Genomic DNA, 23,166 nt, shown 5'->3' with positions numbered 1-23,166 from the left:
GTAGAACTTCTTTTCTAATTCCTTTTTTCTTTTCTTTTTTTTCTTTTTTTAAGATTTTATTTATTTATTTGAGAGAGAGAGAGAGAGTGAGAGAGAGCATGGGAGGGGAGAAGGTCAGAGGGAGAAGCAGACTCCCTGCAGAGCTGGGAGCCCGATGTGGGACTCAATCCCAGGACTTCGGGAACACAACCTGAGCCAAAGGCAGTGGCTTAACCAACTGAGCCACCCAGGCGCCCTCTAATTGCTTTTTTCTAAACGAAATAGGAAACAAAACTTTTCACCCAGGTGAGGGCAGGAAATGGAGTTTTGGTGATTGGAAGAGAAAGAAGGTATAAAATAATGAACTAGGAAAGTAGGAAAATGAAAGATCTGTAGGAATGTGGTCACTGTTAAGGACCCTTGAGATCAGTGGTCATGAATTTCAAGTGGATCTTTCAGCATGTTCTTCATTCATATCCATCCTCATTGTACAGGTGTGGAATAGCTGGAGAGTTGGATTCAACCAAGGTTGGAGTTTGCTTGGCTGGTACAAGGAAGTAAGATGAGAACAGAGCTATGCTTATGAGGACAGACAATGGAATTTTAGTTTATGGGACTTAAGGAATGAGGGACAGGGCAGGCATGAATGAATTGTTGGAGTCAGTGCTAAGTAAGGAAGTATTGGGTCAGAGGATTGAAGTAAAGGGAGCTGCTATTGGAGAGTGTCATTTTTGAAATTGGGGTCATGTTAGGATTTACTTACTGATAATGAGAATATTATAATGTGACCATTGGCTGGAGTCAAGTGTAGAGTAAAACTTATTGGAGTAGAGGAACTCAAAGAACCAGGAGATCAGAATATATGGAAGAATCATATGTGCTAGTGATTTTCAAACATTTTTGAACTCTTAAATCTTCTCGGAGTATACACACTCTCCTTTTTATAGGTACACAAGAAGTTGCAGGCAACAGCTCCTTCTTATGCTTTGCCTTCCAAAATACATTGGTCAAGACTCAACAAATTGGTTAGTAAAACACTGATTTGTGTTAATATTAAAATCACCAAGAATTAATTCCAGGACTACTATTGGAAAGAGAAGTAGCTAAGCCCTTTAAGGAAGGGGCGGGGCAAACTTGAATGACATGTATATAAATACTCAGCATTGGGAATAAAATATTTTTGGGTGTTTGGGTACTAGCTCAGAGACACAATAGAAATCTTATATTTTGTTGACGTTTAAGTTTCTGGTGTTATCTGTGGTTATTTTTCAAAATTGATTTGTCCTCTTAGAGTGACTCTGGAGGAATGGCTGGTAAATCAAAATGAACTTCATCATTTTACTGTTCTTATTGTAATATTCAGAAGATTATGTGCAAATCCGTAGAATGAGACCCTTCTCTGCCTGGTGTGATGCTGTGTACTCTACAAAACAAAGTGTACAGAAAAGCTGTCTATGTTATAGGAGGGAGTTGTACCTTAGCTTAGACATGAAACAGATAGGTAGAGATGAATGCGAAGAATGGCCAAATGAAGAAGCTTTGAAGTGGTCGTAAGTTGGAGTAGCAGTTATTTTCATAAACACCCAGAGAAACATTTGATTGGTTATAAACAGTAAAAGTCAAGGCATTTGCAGACAGAATGAGAAGTTACAATTTTTTCCCTGCTTTGTGGAGACCTCCTAGAGAAAGAGAAGCTCCAGGAATTATTAAAGGGGAAAGAATGAAAAGTGGGGTGCCTGGGTGGGTCAGTCAGTTAAGTGTCTGCTTTTGGTTCAGGTCACGATCCCATGTCCAGGAATTGAGTCCTGCATCGGGCTTCTTGTGTAGCGGGGAGCCTGCTTCTCCCTCTCCCTCTGCTGCTCCCCCTGCTTGTCCTCTCTGTCTCTTAAATCTTAAAATCTTAAAAAAAAAAAAGGGATGAAAGGAACAGCAAAATTTAGCTCTTTTGTTTGTGATTGATAACTCAGAGGAAGGTGAAGTTGTAAGAACTGGTGTTTATAGTAAGTCATGGTGTGGAGTATCCAGAAATCCATCTTCTAAGTCGACAGTGAAAAAGCATGGGGGACGTTTTTGAGGTCTCAGCTCTGAATTTGGCTTTCTCCAGGAGTTGCGGTCGGGGTGTTACAGGAGAAGAAACAATGAAGGTAATGCTGCGTAGAGGATCATCAGGGGAGGGAAGCTCCAGAAAATGTTTCTGGGAGGCAGAGAGACTATACAGAAAATGTCTATGCCTTTTCTTTCCTGAAAGAATGACTCGGAGTGGTCATGGTGTCGCGTGTACCAACTATAAATGCATGTCTTCCAGGTGCCTTGGATCGCTGTGTGATGGGGATCACAGCAGTGGAGATACTGAATGCCTGTGACGAAGCAGTGCCTGCTGCAGTGGACTCTCTCAGTCACCCGGCAGTCAACCTAAAACAGGCCATGACACGGCGCAGCCTGGCCGCTCTTAAAAACATGGCCCATCAAAAGCTACAGACTCTTGCAACTAACCTCTTGGCTTCTGAGGCCTCTGACAAAGTAAGTTTTGTATGTGGTTCATGTGTGTAGTCCCCATCCCAGTCCATTTCACAACACAGTTTCAGCATATCTTAAAGGAATAACTTTTGGGAGATAACAGTGATGAAAAATAAGCTGCTGGTTTTGTGTAGGTCTATGCAACATCGTTTTTTGCATATTTCAAGTATTTGGCTTCTTTCTTTCTTTCTTTTTTTTTTTTTAAAGTAAGTTATTCTTACCACTTAAAATATTTTAAAATGATTCCTACAGAATCAAGTGACTTGAATTTCTGAAATTAGAGCATTTTTCACATAATCTATCTTTTTGGTTTTCTCATGGTCTTCCTGTTGAAAGATTGAACACTAGCTAATATCTCTAGGAAGAAAAGATAATAATTTAGGTACAATTAAGATGTTTGTAATTGTGGCTGCTCATTTGTTTTAAAAGTCAAAGATTCTGATTTTAGTAAGGTAAGGCCATTTAAGGATTTAGGAGGCTATTTGAGAATAGGCATGGCAGAGTTGCACAAGCACTGTATGACCCAAGCTGAGCCACGCTTTCCCCACTGATACTCACATAATGACTTCCGTCACTTCTTCAGTTAACACAAGATTATTCTATGAAAAGAAGAACAAATAATCCCAATTCATTGTTTTTAGTTTTATAGAGGCTGGTCACTATCTGGTTTGTGATATTTATGTTCTGTGGTATTGTTAGAAATCACTTGTCTCTGGTAATGGCTAAGTGAAACTTATAGTTCCAGCATTTCATCTAAATCACACCATAAAATTCCCAGCTGCATCTAAGTATTCATTAGAATTATTAATGGATAACACAAATATTGTTACTTTCATTTTCTTGTTCCGGATTCCTTTTTTTTTTTTTTTTTTAAATAGTTCGACATGTGGTTAAATAACAAACAGGTTGAAAGGCTCATCTACAAACTTGAAAATTTGCCCATGAATTAGGGCTGAGTGCTGATGACATAAAATGCTGTAGGTGGTTCCAATGACCCATGTCCTCTAGTAATTGGCAGTAACATTTGATCATTTTGTCTTTCCCCAAGATATTAAATGCTTTATTGGCTTTGTTGCACTGTATGTTTCATAGATCAGGATAATGAAATCCTTCTTCATTTTCTTTCATGCTTTCTGTCCTGTGCTCTGAAGTTTGAATAGAAATCACAGCTTAAATGCATTTGCTGTGCTTATAATTTCTTTCAAGAGATCACATAGATGTCCCTAGCAATTCAGTGTCCATAGCACATTGTCTGATGTTCTATATAATTTTAATTCTGTGCCAATTTATAAAATAGTATATGCAAGGGCATGTACGTATATATGTTATATAATTTTCAAATATGTATTTTTCTTGTTGGTATCTCCTAAAAATAAAAACTTGGAAAATTATTTATACAACTGGAAAATTAAAGAAAAATAAGTGGTACAGTAACATTTATGAATGGCTTTTGTAAGTGGTCATGGTCCATTATGTGATTTTTACAATCTTGTTTGTCCCTGTTTTAATAGCGCATTTTATAGTGCAATTAGTGATAAAAGCACCAGATATCAGAGACACTACACTTATGTATTGTAAAATATATTGCTTGTGAACCTCCTCAGTCTTGTAGCAGTGGTAATTGTTGCCTGGCCTACAAGGAAAACAATTATAGGAGGGGGGAAAGGCTTAGGAAGCTGAGGCTGCAGGAGGGTAATCACTTTATGAAAAATGTATGTTGGCCGGACCATTAGGGATTTCTCTAACTATTTTCTCATGTTGAGTTTGAGTCTCCTTCTGAGGGGAATATTTAAGAGCTGTCCTTTGGACGGCTTTTTAACCTCAGGAGAAATAAAACCCACCCAAAGTTTAAAAAACAAAACAAAACGTAACTAAGAGCCGCTCAGTGGTGTAGGACTGACTCTAGGATATAGGAACTAAGTTTTTTCATGGGTCTCTCAATGGAAAGTAAAATTGTTATGGGAATACTGTATAGAAAGAAGCCCACCTTTTCCTTGTTAGACTGGTGTTAGCAGTTGGGCGGTTTGGAAAGAACAGGTACTGTATATTGTTAATTTAATTAATTATGGCAGACATGTAGAGCCTTGCAAAAAAATAATGAGTTTTTTTTTAAAAGATTTTATTTATTTGATAGAGAGAAAGCATGAGCAGGGGGAGGGACAGAAGGAGAAGCAGGTTCCCCACTGAGCAGGGAGCTGAGTGCTGGGCTCCATCCCAGGACCCTGGGATCATGACCTGAGCCGAAGGCAGGCACTTAGCTGACTGAGCCACCCAGGTGCCCCAAAGATAGGGAATTTACTCTCCTCTGATTCTTTTTCACTAGAAGATCAAGGGGATGTTAATGGAATTATTCCTTACGACTGCATTGAATCTTTGCAAGATGTATGTATTTGAACCCCTGTGTGTTTCTCTTATGACATGTATCTTAATTTCCTTTGTGTTGTAATAACTTATATGCTTCTCTGATTCTCCCCATTGAAATTCAGCCTTCTTGCAGGCACGGATTGTGACTTATTTATTGCTGTTTCCCTCATGACATCTAATAGCAGCTGTGCAGTAAAGATGCATTGAATTGAATGATGTGTAACAGAAAGATCTCATGGCCTCTGCTTCAGCCTCTTTGCCCAGGTCTTCTCCCTTTCCTCCCAGTAGATTGTCTTGGCTTGATGATCAGATCTGTTCCTGTTCACAAGGCCTTAGATGTAAACATTTATTAATCACCTTTGCCCTCCATTCAGTTTTGCATTCTCCCCTTTGGTTTTGGTGAGCGAGGCTGTCCAGGCATAACTCATTCTCCTTCTTTGCTATCTGCAGAATCTGTCAGCGAGGCCCTCCCCTCTACCTCTTTTCCTTATGGCTCTAGAGCAGGGTTGCTCAACCTCAGCACTACTGACATTTTGGGCTGGATAATTCTTTGTTGGGATGGGCTGTGCTATGTATTGTAGGATGTTGAGAATCATTTTTCCTTTACTCACCGTATGTCAGTACATACATACAGTTGCCCAGGCATGACCATCAAAAATGTTTTGAGTTACAGCCAAATGCCCCATGTGGGGCAAAATTGCCTCTGGTTTAAAAACACAGCTGGAGAAAAAGGTTGGGAAACGGTAGAGATCCTATATCCTGTATCTTATGTTTCCTTTCCTGTCCCCACCCTTGCTTCTTTAATTCCTTTCCTCTGAGGATAGTGAAGCCATCCCTCCAAACCTTATCTTCCCTGCCCCATGGCAGAATTAGTTCATGTGTTCTCTTTGTGTTCAACACCTTCCTGATCAGACCTTTCCTTAAATCACTTTATTTTATATGGGGTATTTTTTCTTTCTCTGTATCTATCTTCCCTATTAGATTTTGAGCTTCTTGAGGACAAGAGCCAAATTTCTCATATTTTTATTTTCAGTGCTTTATGTGGTACCTGAAGCATAGAAAATACCCGGGAAACATAGTATGAAGCTAGTTTGGAGGTGTAAATTGGAATCATATTGTGTTACCTATTTAAATGCAAAGCCGAGGACTTGCCTCAGTGAGTAGCAATATGGTATTGAATGGTCTTAAAAAGAGATCTTTGTTTAAGAAATTTTGCCATATCTGACATTTGTAGCTGCACACTTATAAATATTGCCATGGCAAATGAATTATGAGGCTGTTGGGTTGATATAGTGAGAGGTGGTGGGGACCGGGATAGGATTAGGTAGAGGTAATATTGAAGAGGGAATGACTTGGAAGCTCTTGTGTGGGTTGAATAAATAAAAATGATAAGCAAGGGAAGAGTTGAGACATACAAGCTGATTTCAGAGATCCAAGTCTGGTTGAAGGGAGAATGGCGGAGAGGTTAACAGACGATACAGACAATTCATGGAACCGTCTTTGAGATTGGTTGTAATAGGAGACATCCCCCTCTTGTTTGTAGCCTTGAGAGTTGGGGTGTGTTCAAGGGGAGAAAACATCCTCTAGGAAAGAAGTGACATGAGAGTGAGATAGAGTAGGGGTGGGATATTTTTCCCCCCAAAATAAATGCTGGAGTATAGAGCATGGATTAAGCTGTAGTCCTATTTTGGCATGCCTACTATCATTATAGTATTTCAAATATGCTGTCTTCCTTAATCTTTACCATAAATAGGTGAGTTAGTTGTTATAATCCTCAGATTTGCCCATGATAAACCTAAAAAAAACGGGTGGTTTGAACAGGCATCGCAAACTTTTTCTATAAGGCACTAGATAATAAAAATTTTAAGCTTTGTGAACCATACCATCTCTGTCACAATGACTCAACTCTTGCCATTATAGTGTGAAAGCAGTCACAGGCAATAGATAAATGAATGATTATGACTGACTTCCAATAAAACTTTATTTACACAAATAGGCAATGGGCTGGATTGGCCTCTGGGTCATAGCTTGCTGCACCCTGCATCAGAGAATGGTATTATTAATAACAAGGTTGTGGGTACAGTTCTAACATGGGATAGCCTTTGCTTCATTTTTGAAAAGCAATTCATAGAAGTAGTTAAGAACCTGGGTTCTGGTGAGGGGCGCCTGGGTGGCTCATTGGGTTAAAGAACCTGGGTTCTGGTGACAGGCATATCTATGTTTAAATTACATTTCTGTAACTTGCTCCCTGTGGGTGACATTGGACAAGTAACCTGCAATGGCCTAGGTCAAACATAAAACCAAAAAATGAATTTTTGTAAAGGGAACAAAGGTCAACAGTTGATCAGATATGTGGAATAACATTAAGACTTGGGGAACAAAAATGGGTGGAGTTAGTAACTAGGGAAGTCATTGGTGATCTTCAGGAGAGCCACTGTGGTAGAGTTAGTTGGGTCAGAAATCACAGTACAATGAACTAAGAATGAGGATGAGATAAAGTAGAGCAGGAAAGTGTGGGAGACGTTTGTTTTTGGAGGATTAAAAAAAAAGTAGTAGCTTCAGTGGTTGCAGAGGTAAGAGCCGAGTTTTACTTTGTTAGGAGCTCATTGGATGTTTTTATGGGTGGAGGAGGAAGGTGGCAGAGCCATGTCAGAGAACATGGTGGTTTATAGTAGATTTAACTGGAAAATTCACCCTGACTACATGTTGTTTCCTTTTAACTGGTAAGGATGAAAGAGAGGAAGTTGAATATAACCAAGGTAATATTCAATAGAAGAGGAGCAAAGTAGGCTGTAATATCTGTTAACAGGAAGGAAGTAATTTTAATCCCTTGAAGGCAGAGCCATCTTTTTTTTAATGCCATGTGACACCCAGCATAAGTCGTGTCCTGGACTAGGAAGGAATTAGCAGATTCGTAAACTAAACATAGCTAGTAAATCATAGCCAGCAGGTGGTGGGGTTTGAGGAATGCACGAAGAACTATGTTAAGGAGATGGTCTAAGCACATCAGGTGGTCTTTTTGATGAACTTTCTCATAAAGCATTTGCCACAGACACTGGTTCTTGGTGAGGAGATCTTGGGGGTTGCTCGGGGTCTATGGGATTTTACTAGTGAAGCTAGAAAGCCTTCACTGTCTTGAAAATTATTTCTTAAGCCTAGTGTGTGTAATTTTCTGTTTGACACCTTTATATCTTAGGCATTGTGTACCAATCAGAGTTGATTATTGAAAGATCACGAGGTTGAAGAAATTGAAAAATGACCAGGATGATTTATCTCTTATGTTACATTTCTCTCTCTGTTGTCTAATTAGTCAAAAGCCTTTAAAAAAAATGAATGGGCTATATTTGCAAAGGTCAGTAGCTTTGTATTCTGTGTAACTAGGTGAGAGAATGGAATTTAGAAGTCAGATATAACCTACTGAGAACATGCTCTGTGTTTTCTGCTTACAAAATTCACTCTAAAAAAATTTTATACTGATTGAATTGACTTTATGATTCATTGTGAAAAGGGCACTGTAAGGTACAGACAGGGACAAGCCATATGACGTTATATACAGGATACCAGGCCTTGTCTAGTGAACCATTTATGGCCTTAGAAAAATCCTTGTGATATGTCTGACCTTTGGAGAATCAATTAAGCTTGCTTAACATTCTACTCCAAAACTTGAATGAATATTTTAATAGAAGAATATGTTGATTATATATTTATTATATATTTATAAATATATATAGATTTCATTTTTGATTGTTTTAAATGGTTATTAGAACAAAAATTTTACATTACACTAATTGTTGTCTAGACTTTAAGAATTAAAGGAACCTTAGTGAGCTGTCAGGTTTTTCTTAAGAAAACAAATGTCTCTGACTGTAGGAGGGGAATAAACTTCATTGAGTGCCTACATGATGGGTGGTTCTCTTTAATGGGGATAATAATTAGAAACCACATCTGGATGCCACATGTACTGTTTATACACACAGGTGTGTTCCTCTGTTTTCCTAAACATAGTAAATACCATCGGTTAACCCTGTTCCCTCCACCTCTAATCAGACACCACAGTGTTTGTTCTGGCCCCTTCTTCTGACACACTCTAACTCTCTTCTCCAGTGGTGAGAAACCTCATTCCCACTATTTTCAGTGTATTTACTGTCTTTCATGGCTCACAATGGGGTTACATCCCAATAAACCCATTGTAAATGGGAAATCTCTTAGGTAGAAATCTCTTAGGTTGAAAATGCGTTTAATACACCTGACCCACCGAACACCATAGCTTAGCTCAGCCACCCTTACCCAGAACACTTGCACTAGCCTGCAGTTGGGCAGAATCCTCTCACACAAAGCTTAGTTATCACGATGTTACGTATCTCATGTAATGCATTGAATACTGCACTGAAAATGAAAAACAGAGTGCTGTGTGGGCACAGATGGTTGTCAGTCTGCCTGCTGTTGACCCTCACGCACGCTGGCCAGCTGGAAGCCAAGACCGCCACCTTGGCCCACTGTCATGGGAGAGGGTCCCAGGGCATGTCGCTGGCCCAGGGCAGGATCCACATTCACAGTTCCAAGTAGGGTTTCTACCGAATGTGTATCACTTTTGTTCCATCGTAAAGTCAAGGAATCATAAGTCGGGTGATATCTGTATTTATTTGTTTGATTTGCCCTTTATGTAAACAATTTCCTGGACAGCTCAAGCCTCTTTAGGTGTTTCAGCACCTTTTCCGCAAAGGGAAAGAAGCTTCATTTCTTTTTTATCCTTAATATTGTCCTTTTTTTCACCTTCTGCTTCTCTTGAGGCATTATGCTGGTATGTTTTCACTGTTCTGTTTCTTTCAGTTGAGGCTTCATTGCTAATGTGGTGTCTTATTTCTAAATCTTACTGAGTTCAGTCCTTTCATTTCTGATTTTCCTAATCCTCATTTATATTTTTCTTTTGTATTATCATTTTAAAAATATTCTTCAGCTTGTTTTGAAATAAGTACATTCATTGTTTTTCCTTTTTGAGTGTGTCTGTTTTTCCTTTTTGGTTCTTATTCTTTTTAATTAGCATAATTTGACCTTAATGCTTTTCTCTTGTTGACTTTTTTTTTTTTTTTTTTTTTTTTGCAAAATAATCTTTCCTGGACTCTGAAAGATTAGTTCAGGTAGTTTTTCTAACTTCACAGAACTTCCTTTTTTGTTGTTGCACGTGGTAAGAAAAGACGGTGGCTCGATTTCTGACATCTCTCAACACCAGTCCCCACCTCTTTTTTCAGGTGGGGGGAATTACCTGTCAGTTTTGATTGCATTCTTAGCAGTTTCTCATTCCTGGGGCCCTTTCCTGAAGGCAGCCCTGATGCAGCCATGTTGCACCTGGACGGGGACCGCCATGTGCCAGCCCCTCAGACCTTATTTCTGAGGGCCTTTGCATTCACTTGCTGTGGAGACTGCTAAACATTTCCCACGGTCAGCTGCTGTTTTTAAATGGGCCCACTCTATTTTCCTGATAAATATTGGTTAGCATTTTGGTGTTTTCCTATCAGATCTGTCACATATCTTCCTACTTCCCTTTCCTTCATCCTACAGAGGTGCCAGATACCAGATAGATCTTGTAGCTATTGGTGGGTTTTTCCACCTGCTTGAATTTGGGGATTTCTGGATATATTTTGTCACCTTGTTTTGTTGAAAATGTTCTCAGTACATTTGGTTTATTCTGTCTAATTGCTCTGTTTCTATGAGGATTTGAAAAAATAAAATAACTATGCTGCCATCAGTGCCATGATCTTTTCAGAATCTCTTTGAGTTTCTGTATTCTTGGTGTTAATTTTAAGAGTCAGTAAGGAGATTTAGTTAAGGAGAAATAGTATTAAACATTCGTTTTTAAATCTTAATTTTATACTTATTATTGAACTAGGTGAGGCACATCTGTGAATGTTTGTTTTCTCTATTCTGGATCTGTTGTGGGCTTGAATTTAAAAGACTGTTTATGTGAGAACATCCTTAACCTACCTGCAGGTGACAGAGTCCTTCAGTCTGGGCTGGAATTTTCCTCATGTATTGACTCACCTACTGCCCATACCCACAGTCTCACGACGTAGTGGTTAGAGAGAATGACTCTACAGTGAACAATCAGTGACTTTTTTCTTTTCTTTTTTTGGGGGCCACTTCTTCCCTCTCTATTGTTTATCAATTGGTATCTAGACATTTCTAGAATGAAAAGTTTAGAATTTAATATGAGGCTTTTGGTGAAAAAATTCCTTAAGGAATAATAAACTTAAAATTCTTTTGGAACCAGAAATATAAAATTAAAATATTTAATGTTATTGATTAGGCACAGGTGTGTAAGTAGGGTAATTGGGATCTATTTCGAAACATACATTATTACATTGCTGTTATCACAAGAAAGTCACAGAAGTCCAGCTACCCTGTCTCCTTCCTCCTCCCCTCTTTTCTTCTTTCTTCATCCTCCTTCCGCAATTCATTCATCATGTTACATTAATCATTCCTCTTGCGGTTCACATTCCTTTCATGTATTTACGTCCTAACTTTGGTTGTTGTCTCTTATTCTCTCTTTATATTTCCCTCACATTCAGTGTACTCTCACACACATAAGAAAGTACACTATATGTAGGTTGTGAGTGCGTGTGTGCTCCTGTGTGTGTGTGTGTGTGCCCATATGCATCTGCATCATGTGTGGATATTTCATCGAGTTTCAAATGAATGCTTTGAAGATTTCCAACTCAGGTTATTTTTGCACCAACGTTTTCTCCTGTTCCAGGGTAAGGAGTTTTAAGTTACTATGAATACTGTTAAGGAATAAAACTAAACTCTCAAAACTAACTACATATTTAATTGAACTTACTACATTTTTTGATGATTACAGGATTTTAAGTTCTTCCCTTTTTTAAAGGATCCATAAATTAGGACCACATTTACTGTGCTCATTACATAACACCATCAAATAAAGACATATACGAGGGAGCTCCCCTTCTAGCTCCCCATGGCTCTAGTGCCTTACTGGCCCTCTGTCTTGCACATAATAGGTGTTCAGGGGACTTATGAATGGAATTCATAGTTCATATTAAATGTAATTCATCATACTATTTTGAACCAAGAAAAAAGTCTTATTCTGTGATGGTTTTATATTCAGAACACTTTTGTTTCTCCTTGGAAGTACTTTAACAAACCACAGTGTTTGTTAAAGTACCTGAGAAGAAATTCAGATTGTTGTGCAAAGTATGTGAGATATGTGAGATACAACAAAGGAGAAATTCCTTTTACCATCTCACATAATAAATCAAATGGCAGACTGCTGAGAGAATAGGAATAGTAGATAGATTTAACCCTATGACCTTCTCAACAGCCAGATCTTTCTAGCCCTTGTGTGTGATACTTTATATTTAACTCTTATTTGGGAACTTGAAGGTATTTTGAAGTAACTTGATAAAAATATAAAGATTTGTAGCTTAATACTAATGTGTTAGTACCTTGGGTAAGAAATAATTTCTTCTAATATGCTTGAAATATCTGTTCTTTATTAGACTATATAAAAGATTTTCAAACTTCTTGACTTTTATAGCCTCTGTTAGAAAATAATTGAATCAGTCTAGTTCAGTAAACATTTATTGACTACTAGGTACTGTGTTTGGCCCTGGAGAGCCAAAATGAATAAGACATGATATTTACCCTCAGGAAATATAATCAGATAAATACAATGCTGAGGAGTGAGTGAGATGGCTGAGAAATGCAGAAAGTATTGCAGAGACCTGGACTAGCCTGAGGTGATCAGGATTGGCTTCTTGGAGGAGGGGACGTTGAAGAATGAGTAGAACGTAGTCCAGGTGATGGATGGAGGTAGGTGGCAGTATGTTCCGGCATGGCAGATGCAAAGAGGGAAGTGGGGAATACGATGTGTGTTCAGCATGGCTGGAAGATTGAAGAGAGGAGAGACAGGAAGTGGTGTGAGATGAGGCCAGTCCATGCTTACCACATGAAGGTGCTTAAACTTTATCTTTTACCTTTGTGGCTTTCACATTTAAAAAAAAAACAAAATCACATTAGATTCCTTCCTTCAAAAAGAATTTTGTATGAAAGCAAATATGTGTAACAGATACAAGGGAATGTAGAGGAGAGTTTAAATTCAAGAATTGTGTATAAGTGGTATTTGGCAGGATCTAGTGATTAATTAGGTGCAGATGGTGAGTGAGGTTAACTCACAGGTTTTCTGATTGGGTGATTGAATAGAAATTGGCTTTATCAGGTGTGATACCAAATGTTGGAATAGGTTTTGTGGGGGATGATGATGAGTTGCTCTGTATGTGATGGAGGGATGTGGTATTGGATATACGGACTGAGGGATCTCCAGTGGACATCTGGTATTTAAAACCACGGAAGGCCATGAGATTATTCAGAGGTAGCAAATGGGCTGAGATAGACTCTTGGGATACTAACCTTAAGGGGAGGAAGTGGAAACAATTTGAAGTGTGAAGAGTTTGAGGAGAACCAGGAGAATGTGCTGAGTTGCAAACTGAGGGGATCAAGAATTTCAAGAAGGGTAGAGAGTGATTAGTCGTATCAAATGCAACAAATATTCACTATTGAAAGGGTTGAAATATGTTTGTCGGTGACGTCATGATACCCTTTTCCAGAATTACTCCTTAGGATGTTGGGGACAGAAGCTTGAGTGTGGTGGGTTCAGGAGTGAACAGGAAGTGTGAAAATAGAAACAGCAAGTGTAGAATACTTTCAAAAAGTTTGAGAAGGAAAGGAGAAAGAATTGCTAGAGGAAAATGCAGTTTGCAAGGGGTGAGAATGTGGATTAGGGTTAAAGAGCCAGTAGAGAGAGGAACATTCTAGATTAGCATAGGGAAGAGGTAATTGATGAAGGTAGCTTCCCAGGAATGAGAGGGTGGCAGATTTCAAAGACTGAGGGAAGGCAATTGGCTTTGACCTAGAGGAGAAAGACTTTATTTTCTGAAATTGAAGAGAGGGAGGGCAGACTGGATGTCTGGGTAGATACATGTTTCTGCGTGTAATGGGTGGAAATTGAAGAGAGAACATTCCTAAAACCTTCACATTTTTCCAAGAGGCTATAGGGGAACAAGAACCTGGGTAGGGACTTGATGGAGGGGTAGAGATGGGGGAGAGAGGGGCGATCAGGGGTAGGAGGATTGACTGTGAATTTGTAGTTGTTATGGGTTGTATTTAGCTGTAGTAAAAGATATAGGAAAAAGTAGAAGGTAAATTTTGCCACTGGTCCTGAATTGCAGTTCTATAATTCAGAGGATAAAGGACATTGAGGATGTAGTTGTAAGAGGTTGATATGATTAACCAGAGGTTCCAGCCTTTTTAGGGAAGGAGTGCAAAAGAGAATGAGGCTGATAGTTTTTGACAAAATTGTGGAATGCAGGGACTGAATGCCTCTATGATAATCGTTCCCAAACTGGTGCAAATTGAGATCATCTGGAGATCTTTAAAAACTACTGGTGTCTGGCTTCTTCTCATGGGCTTTGTGATTGAATCGGTGGGCATGCAGCCTGTGCACTGGGGATGTTAAAGTTCCCCAGGTGACTGATGTGCAGCAGTGTGCAGACCACTGCTCTGGAAGGTTGAAGAGCAGGTACGGTGGGAGGTCTGGAACTAGAGAAGATTCTGATCAGTGTGGAGATACTAACCCTCAAGACTTCTGAGGTGAGGACACATTCAGGTGAAGTGGGCTGGAGCTGAGACTGCCCCAGAGTTGGGAGGGCAAGTATGGTTTCCATCTTAGGCACGAAAGACCCTGAAGCCCACTTTCCTGGTGCTTCCTGCTTTTCACTGGGTGAGTGCTCTCTGAGAAGAGAGGGCAGTCCCTCCTGGCACGCTGATTGTGGAACAAACAGTAAGGCTCAAACATGTCTTACTCTTGTTCTTAGAAAATAATAGTGCAAAACATTGTTGATGCAAATAAAAACCCAAAACAAATAACCAAACTAATGGGAACTTATTTAAAAGCAAGAATAACAGCAGTTGAAAACCAGCACTTACGGTGTGCTGATATCAAAACATCTCCTTTATGGGCAATTCATACATTTATAAGCAGTAGAATCAGTGTACCTATACTCTGCATTTTGTTATTGTGTGACATCTAAGTTCAGTACTGAAAGTCTAGAAAGCTCTAGTCCTCTACTAACTTCAAATTATAAATAGTAACATAAAACTCACACCTGTATCATAATTAGCCCATGTAACCATAGTAACTCACTTTATTACTCTCACGGCTCCGTGTTTAACATTGTGTCATTTGCCCTAGAACTTCAAATCCTTTTATATCCATTAGAAGATCCTTCGCCCGTCCAGGGCTACAGACCATAAGCTGAAAATCACTGACCTATGTGGATGGTGAGATCTTCCAGAATGAGGGGTGGCCAGTGACAATGATTTTAAAGTTTAAAAGAACTTTTCCCATATGACATTCATAAGGTGATTTATATGCCATGGTGTTGCAGGCCTTACAGTTAACCTTGGTTGGGAGTGGATTAATCAGGCAGTCATCTCTGGGAGGCAGTTTATTGCAGTGTCTGAGGATAGGAAGTGTAATTGGTTGTAGTGGTTGTGTTTGGAATTCTATACCATGTGTATCTATTTCTGTGGTGGTCCACATATATTTCTCTTAGTTTGTATGAAGATACTTATTTTTTGTAATTACACTGACACCCGGCAGTAGATAGCCTTGGTGAGAGTGATATTTTCTCAGGGTGGGTGGATGTCTGCAGAGAAAGAGTGTGTAGAAAAAAGAAAGGAGGGGATTTGTCAGCATAAATCGGGATTTCAGCTTTCCACAGTGCACTGTAGCTGATGTGCACAGTGCACAGTGTAGTTGGTTCCCCAGTCTGTATTTCAGTAAGTGTAGTATTTGCTCATTGCTGGGCCCAGAATACCTGTGTCTCCTTCACCCCCTCCATGGCTAGCTCCCACTCGCCCGGCTGACCCCCCGTGCTCCCATGAGCCTCAGTTCTGTGACCACCGTCTCTGCAGAGGGTCCTAAAGTTTTCAGGTAATGCTGCCAAGTCTAGCAGTCATTTGGATCTTCTCTGACCGTCTGGCATTTGCTTTACGTTTCTGTCCCTGTACTACTTCTTTGGTGCCAGTGCCTGGGAACAAGGACATGTATTCGTTTACATGTCTGTTTCTGTGTGTCAGGGTTTCTTAACTTCAGCACCGCTGACATTTGGGGCCGGATCATTCTTTGTTCTGTGGTCTGTCTGGTACCCTGTGGCTTGTGCAGTGGCATCCCCAACCTCTACCCTCTAGATGCCATTAGCACCTTCGCCCACTTGTGACTCACAGTCATGTCTCCAGATGGTGCCAGATGTCCTTTGAGGGTGAGGAGTAGGTCACCTCTGGCTGAGGACTGTTGCTCTGTATCCAACTAAGAGCTCCTCATGGGACTATCGGAGATATTCCTCCTTGTAGTTCCAGTGCCTGGCAAAAATTGTTCATTGAATCACTGTGAATAACCCAGAATTTGAGGGTTGATTAATATGGAGTGGACTCCTCTCCGCCACCCCTCATCTCTAGAATCTTTGCAAAACTAATGCTGAGAAGCTCTTGATACCTGGAAGTCTGGACCCTGCCTTCTGTGTCCAAGCATTGACTAGCTCTACGACCCGTGTGGGTGAATGGCTTACCTCTTGCCTTCCATTTGTTTTTAGCTTTAAAAGGGAGGTAATAAGGTTATAATGAAGTCAGATGGCAACATGTTTTCACACATTTATCACAATAGGTATTCAGCACACGCTAGCTTAATGCTCTTGATTGAATGATAAACTGATTTCATTCATTCAGCACACCTTGAGTGTGTGCTGTAAGCTGAGCCCCTAGCTAGAACAGCTGAAGAGTGCATGAATCACTTCCAAACCCAGCCTGTCCTGGTGTCCAGGGGTTCCTGTTCTCATGAGGGAGAGGGGGGAGCCGTTCATCGTGGTGAGCTTTATATTCCCCAAGGTAGGAAGGAAGCAAGCCCTCGGGAGGTGACTGACCTGATGAGGTGTTAGGAAGGCTTTTCTGAAGAGAGTCATTCGTGTGGAGGCTTGATACCAAAAGGCAAAATGGGGAAAGAGCATCCCAGGCAGAGAAAACACTGTACCGCTGTGGGTGAGGACAGTGAGTGGGCAGAGAGAGCATAGGGAGCCACGTGCCCAGGGCGGCAGCCCTGAGAGAAGAGGGTTAAAAACAGGTTAGAATCTGCTTGAGTGTGTTTCTGACATTGGAGATTGTTCACCACTGTGACCCTGGGTGGATTAAAGCTGTTTTCTTTTCTCCAGTTCATTTTGCCATTATTAGTCTTAGCTTTTCTTTTAGCAAGTTGACTTCCCAGAATATCCTCTCATTTCCTTTCATTCGCAAATGTGTGAAGGGTTTGGAATACCCAGGAGGATGCATTAGCCTAGGAGCACCTTTTTTTTTTTTTCCAACAGTTTCTTTCCTTTTCTTTCTTTTTCTTCTTTCCTTTCCTCCCTCCCTCCCGCTGTCTTTTTTTTTCTCTCTGTCATTTCTTTCCTTCAGTTATTTTCTCTTTAAATTTAATTTAATTTAATTTTTTTTCAGTGTTCCAAAATTCATTATTTATGCACTACACCCAGTGCTCCATGCAATATGTGCCCTCCTTAATACCCACACCAGGCTCACCCAACCTTCATCCTCCTCCCTTCCAAAACCCTCAGTTTGTTTTTCAGAGTCCATAGTCTCTCATGGTTTGTCTTCCCCTCCGATATCCCCCAACTCACTTCTCCTCTCCATCTCCCTCTGTCCTCCGTGTTATTCCTTGTGCTCCACTAGTAAGTGAAACCATATGATAATTGACTCTCTCTGCTTGACTTATTTCACTGAGCATAGTCTCCTCCAGTCCTGTCCATGTTGCTACAAAAGTTGGATAATTCATCCTTTCTGATGGAGGCATAATGATCCATTGTTTTCACATGTGTCTTTAACATTCATTTGCGATAAAGTGAGCTGGGGTTTATTGTCCCAGTTTTACCAGTGAAGGGAATAGGATGTGTTAACTGTTCACTGTTTGCAGCATCTCTCCTCTGTTTAGGAAACAGAGGAATTGATGCAGGGGACATTAAGTGAGTCATATAAAGGCTTGTCTAATGGAGGAGTGGGGGTGCCCCAGCCCCCGGGGCTCCTGGTCTTGTGATTTTGGTAACTTGGCCATTTGGGAAGAGTTACAACTTAATCTCTTTTGTGCCGGTATTATGGAACCTTAATATATTAATCTTCTAATCTCTTAATATATTAATACCATTTTGATATTATTAGTGTTCAAACATTATCCAGTAAGACATGGCCTGTAGAAATATCTTTAGAAGATATTATTTCTATAGCAGGCATGACCTAAGTGTTTATATTTAATACATATACTTAACTTTTGAGTAATTTACATTTTATGTCATGTGACTTAAATTGTTTAGTATTAAACCTTAAAACCTCTCAAATATCCTTTTTTGGTTTAGGCTTTTTAATGTACTTATTAATGAAAGGAACACATGGAAGGAAGTGAAATAACATCAGCTCTGAGTATATTGTCATCCATGTGGTCATAAAATCTCCCTCCAAATCAAATATTTAAGATAAGTGTATTGTCTAATTTTAACTTAAATAGTCTCAGAACTGTGTTACCCTGTTAGTATTAAGTAACAGCAGTACAACAGCAGAGGGCACCAAATATCTATTTCAGTCTTGGACATTTTCTTGATAGTTTCCCTTTTTTTCTCCCTCCTTTCCTTCCTTTTTTCTAATACAGTTGACAGCACGGGTTTGAACTGTGTGTGTCCGTTTATATGTGGATTTTTTTTTTCAATATGGTATAGTCTTGTAAACATATTTTGTCTATGATTTTCTTTTTTCTAGCTTGCTTTATTATAAGAATACACTATCTAATACGTATACAAAAATATGTGTTAATTGACTATGTTAATGGTAAGGCTTCTGGTCAACAATAGGCTGTTTGTAGTTAAGTTTTTGGGGAGTCAGAAGTTATTCTCAGATTTTCTACTGCATTTGGGGAGAAGGGGATCAGTGCCCCTTACCTCCATGTTGTCCAGGGGTCAACAGTACTTAAAATCATTAACACTAAAACCATATATTCTTATAGTAAGTGGTCGGGTTTTCCCTTGGCAAATTTTAGAATATTTTAAAAGCACATTAAGACATCGGTGTTTTTATTCATCGAACCTTTCCCATTTAACATTATGCATCAGAAGTCCTTTTAAAGATCTTTATTTAAAAATTTTTTTTTAAATTTTTAAAAAAGATTTTATTTATTTATTAGAGAGAGAGATCACAAGTAGGTAGAGAGAGAGGGGGGAAGCAGGCTCCCTGCTGAGCAGAGAGCCCAATGTGGGGCTTGATCCCAGGACCCTGAGATCATGACCTAAGCTGAAGGCAGGGGCTTAACCCACTGAGCCACCCAGGTGCCCCAAAGATCTTTATTTTTTTTTTTAAAGATTTTATTTATCCATTTGTCATAGAGAGACAGCGCTAGTTAGCACACAAGCAGGGTGAGCAGCAGTCAGAGGGAGAAGCAGCCTGGCTGAGCAGGGAGCCGGATGTACAGCTCATCTGTCTGGGATCATGACCTGAGCCAAAGGCAGACTGTTAACTGACTGAACCACCCAGGTGTCCCTAAAGATTTTTATTCAATAGGATATCCCATCCATAATCAGGAATAAAATTGTTTAATTTTTCCTACCAAAATATTCTTAGGTGATAAACCAGTTCTTTATAGTGTACTTAGGAAATAAATTATTAAGATCATGCATTAGAAATATGACACCTAAATAATTATTTTATGAAATGTTCTATTATTATTTGTCACATACATATTTGTATGTACATATTATTAGTCACATACATTATTTTAGGACTCAGCATTGATATTTATAGAAGTGTGTGTGTGTGTATGTTAGATATATAACATTTCCTATTCTTAGTATCCTCCATTTCTGGTTTCAAAGCAGATTCAGATTTTTTTTTTTTTTTTTAATTATTTACTCATCTGCTTTATGCATTAGCATCAAAATCAGCTGGTGTTTTGTTTTGTTTTAAGATTTTATTTACTTGAGGGCGCCTGGGTGGCTCAGTGGTTTAAGCCGCTGCCTTCGGCTCAGGTCATGATCTCAGGGTCCTGGGATCGAGTCCCACATCGGGCTCTCTGCTTGGCAGGGAGCCTGCTTCCCTCTCTCACTCTCTCTGCCTGCCTCTCTGCCTGCTTGTGATCTCTCTCTCTCTGTCAAATAAAATAAATAAAATCTTAAAAAAAAAAAAAATTAAAAAAAAAAAAAGATTTTATTTACTTGAGAGGGAGAGGGAGAGAGCAGAAGCTGGGGGAATAGGCAGAGAGAGAGGGAGAAGCAGACTCCCCACTGAGCAGGGAGCCCAATGCAGGGCTTGATCCCAGGACCCGGGATCATGACCTGAGCCAAAGGCAGACACTTAACTGGATGAGCCACCCAGGCACCCCCAAATCAGCTGGAGTTTAATGCTCACTGGCATAAATCAAATTTATGTTTAGTAGAAGTCTGGACTATTTGGTATTATAGATTGGACTCCATGCTTTTTCAGGAAAAATGATTATTTTTCTAGGTAACTTTAGAAATAGTCCTGAAAACTATGACATTAAAAAATGATTCAAAAATAAGTTTTAAAATCAGGACCATTGAAGCGAATGATGCAAGAGTAAAATTATCGCCAACATTCTAATTTCTCTAAATCATCAGATAAAATGACATATGCCTAAAATATCATTATAACGTTGGTTTTAGGGGACAAAGCTACTGGGTGTTTTAGCAGACATGATTTAACCGAGCATGTATTCAAATATATAGTAATGATAAATGTTGTAACAGGGATACATCAACATTTTCTCCTTTGCGGGTTGTAAGTTGTTTTCTTGTTGCTGGCAGTGCTGCTTATGGTGTGCATGTGTGTCCATATGCTGAAAAATACCCGGGCTTGAATAAAGATTAATCTCTTGATCATAGTTCTATCATTTTCCTTGGGTTTTTCACTTGAGACACAATTTTATCTGCTACTCTTAATGTGATTTCCACAGGTTTGCTTTCAGTGATGAGCAGGCAGTGCAGTAATTTTTTCCTTTTGGTGCATTTCTGTAATATTTTTAGTCCAGTTCTTTATTTAGTGTTTGAAATGGGTAAGTCTGTATTTTTCCGTATACAGAAAATATAATTTTAATAGGCTTAGCACTTACAATGGAAATGTCAAATATATCTGTCTTAGTAGCTCTTTAAAGTATATTGTGTGTCTTTTGCATTTATGATTGAGTTTTACTAGCAAACTTGAGACCATTTTATTTGAATATATTTTATGATTTAGTTTTTCTTGCTGCCCTTTGTCAAGTAAGTTTTGAAATTAATTGCCTTAAGTACAAAGGCTTTATTTTCTTCTAAGCATCTTGTATATAATGGACACTCCACAAGTATTTGTTGAATTAAGCTTCTGCCATGAGACTGTAAAAGGGAATTTGCAAACACACATTTCAGATGTTCTTAGTAAAGGTATCAGAACAAGCACACTACTTTAACAGGAATGTTAAAGAATTTCCAGGATTAGGTAACCTGTATGTGAAATTGTTAAGACTATAAGATGACTCGAATGCATTAGTTTGTTCTAGATATATATGTATCTTATGATTGAGGTAAGAGATCCTTGGAGTTTGATAGATATTTCTGCTCATTTTTCTTTAATCTTATTGTGACACATTAGAATATCAAACGTGCCTGTGATCACCTCTGCCATCTCCATGCATTTAGCTTAAGTGTTACCTCACAGCTTTGCTGGATGTCTGTATTTTGTTGTAATAAGCCTTTAAGTCAGTAGAATCCATTGACAGATGTTACAAGTCATATGTAGGACTTGGGGATGAATCATTTTCTCCTTCTTTCCTTCAGTCTCTCTGTTCTCATCTTCCTTTATTATCGCTGTCTTTCACCCTCTTTTTCTGACTCTGGCATGCTCGTAGGTACAGTTTCTCCATGGTGACACAATCAGCAGCACCCAGAGGTTGTGATAAGAGGAGTCACACACAATCACATCCAGATATCATGGCACCAGACACTAGATAACCTTTCAGTTGTCCAAGCACATGGGCTGTCTGCTGGCGCACCTCCCGGAAAGAGACAGAACCAGAGCTGATCTCGGGGTGCTGAAAGGGGCACAGATGTGGTTGACATCAGAGGGGAGAGCTTAAAAGCTGACCTTGTGTCCTCACTCTTGCCTTCTTTTTTCTTCAAGCCCCTCTTGCTGCCTCAATAATTTCCTTACCAAACATGTTTGATTTTATATTCTTTGGTAGTAATGATCTTCCTTTCTCCTAATAGAATTTTGTAGATCTTTACTAGAAAGACAATATTTACTAAGGTGTTGTGGTGGGCTCTTGATTTTACCTGATGCTGTTTTTAACCTATTTTCTAAACATAGTGACATGGCTGTCTACCCAAAGTAGATATTAAAATGATGTTTTATCTTTTTGTGTGACTTGCCGAACCCTAATGCCGAGAATAATGCCTGGTCCGTAGCAGCAACTTAGTATGTGGTAGCTATCAATATTTATTTTCACATCAATAATATATTAGATATAATGTATTATAAACAACTTTATCATTCAAATTAATGTCAGTAGGTACAAAGTGTTAAGCATAGTGTTTGACTTTACACATTCAGCGTTTGGAAAAACAAATATGCAGCACAGTGATGTTAAAAATAAAAGGGTAATGTATACATTCTTCATCCCATCCCATCTTCTACATTCTCAGTACTGTTGCATACTTTCATCTTCCCTCATCTGGATGGCTTCTGTTTCCTCCCAATTCATATTCATGACTCTGATCTTTTCAGCCAACACTGCTGGTGGATAAACATCTATAAAATTAAATTTGATTATGTTATTCCACTCTTTTAAAGCCTTTAGATGGTAGTTGTCAAGCTGTACTATAGCCTGAAGTTGTCTGGGGTTCTTATTAGGCAGGTTCTGATCCATTCAGGTCTATGCATACTGATTCAGGCCTGATATCAGGCCCAGGAACCTGTATTTTAACAAATAGCCTCAGTGATTCTGAGAGAAGCACTGCTTTAGTGATTCCCGAGCCAGCAAGATAAAGTTCAAAAGCCTTAGTGTGAACCTCTGTGTTCTCAGTGAACCAACCCTTACATTCCTTCCCCTCATCATCTGTGGCTTCATCAGCATCTGGCCTGTCACATCTCCTGCCTTTATCCTTTTTCACATTTTGCTCTCTCTCTGCCCGTTCATAGTTACCCCTTCGGAGAGGCTCA

At 39.3% G+C, this 23,166-nt stretch overlaps 1 protein-coding gene across 1 annotated transcript in view; it reads left to right on the top strand.

The window, feature by feature from the left end:
• WDR7 (WD repeat domain 7) overlaps positions 1 to 23,166 on the top strand; it is a 331,238-nt gene that overhangs the window by 50,774 nt on the left and 257,298 nt on the right. Inside the window, exon 13 of the mRNA XM_080821004.1 lies at positions 2,285 to 2,499. Coding sequence (XP_080677130.1) covers positions 2,285 to 2,499 — 215 coding nt within the window. The remainder of the gene's footprint in view (positions 1 to 2,284; positions 2,500 to 23,166) is intronic.

The sequence above is a fragment of the Martes martes genome (genome assembly GCF_963455335.1).
Source record: "Martes martes genome assembly, chromosome: 13".
Taxonomy (NCBI): Eukaryota; Metazoa; Chordata; class Mammalia; order Carnivora; family Mustelidae; genus Martes; species Martes martes.
This window is presented reverse-complemented; position numbering and strand designations above follow the sequence as displayed.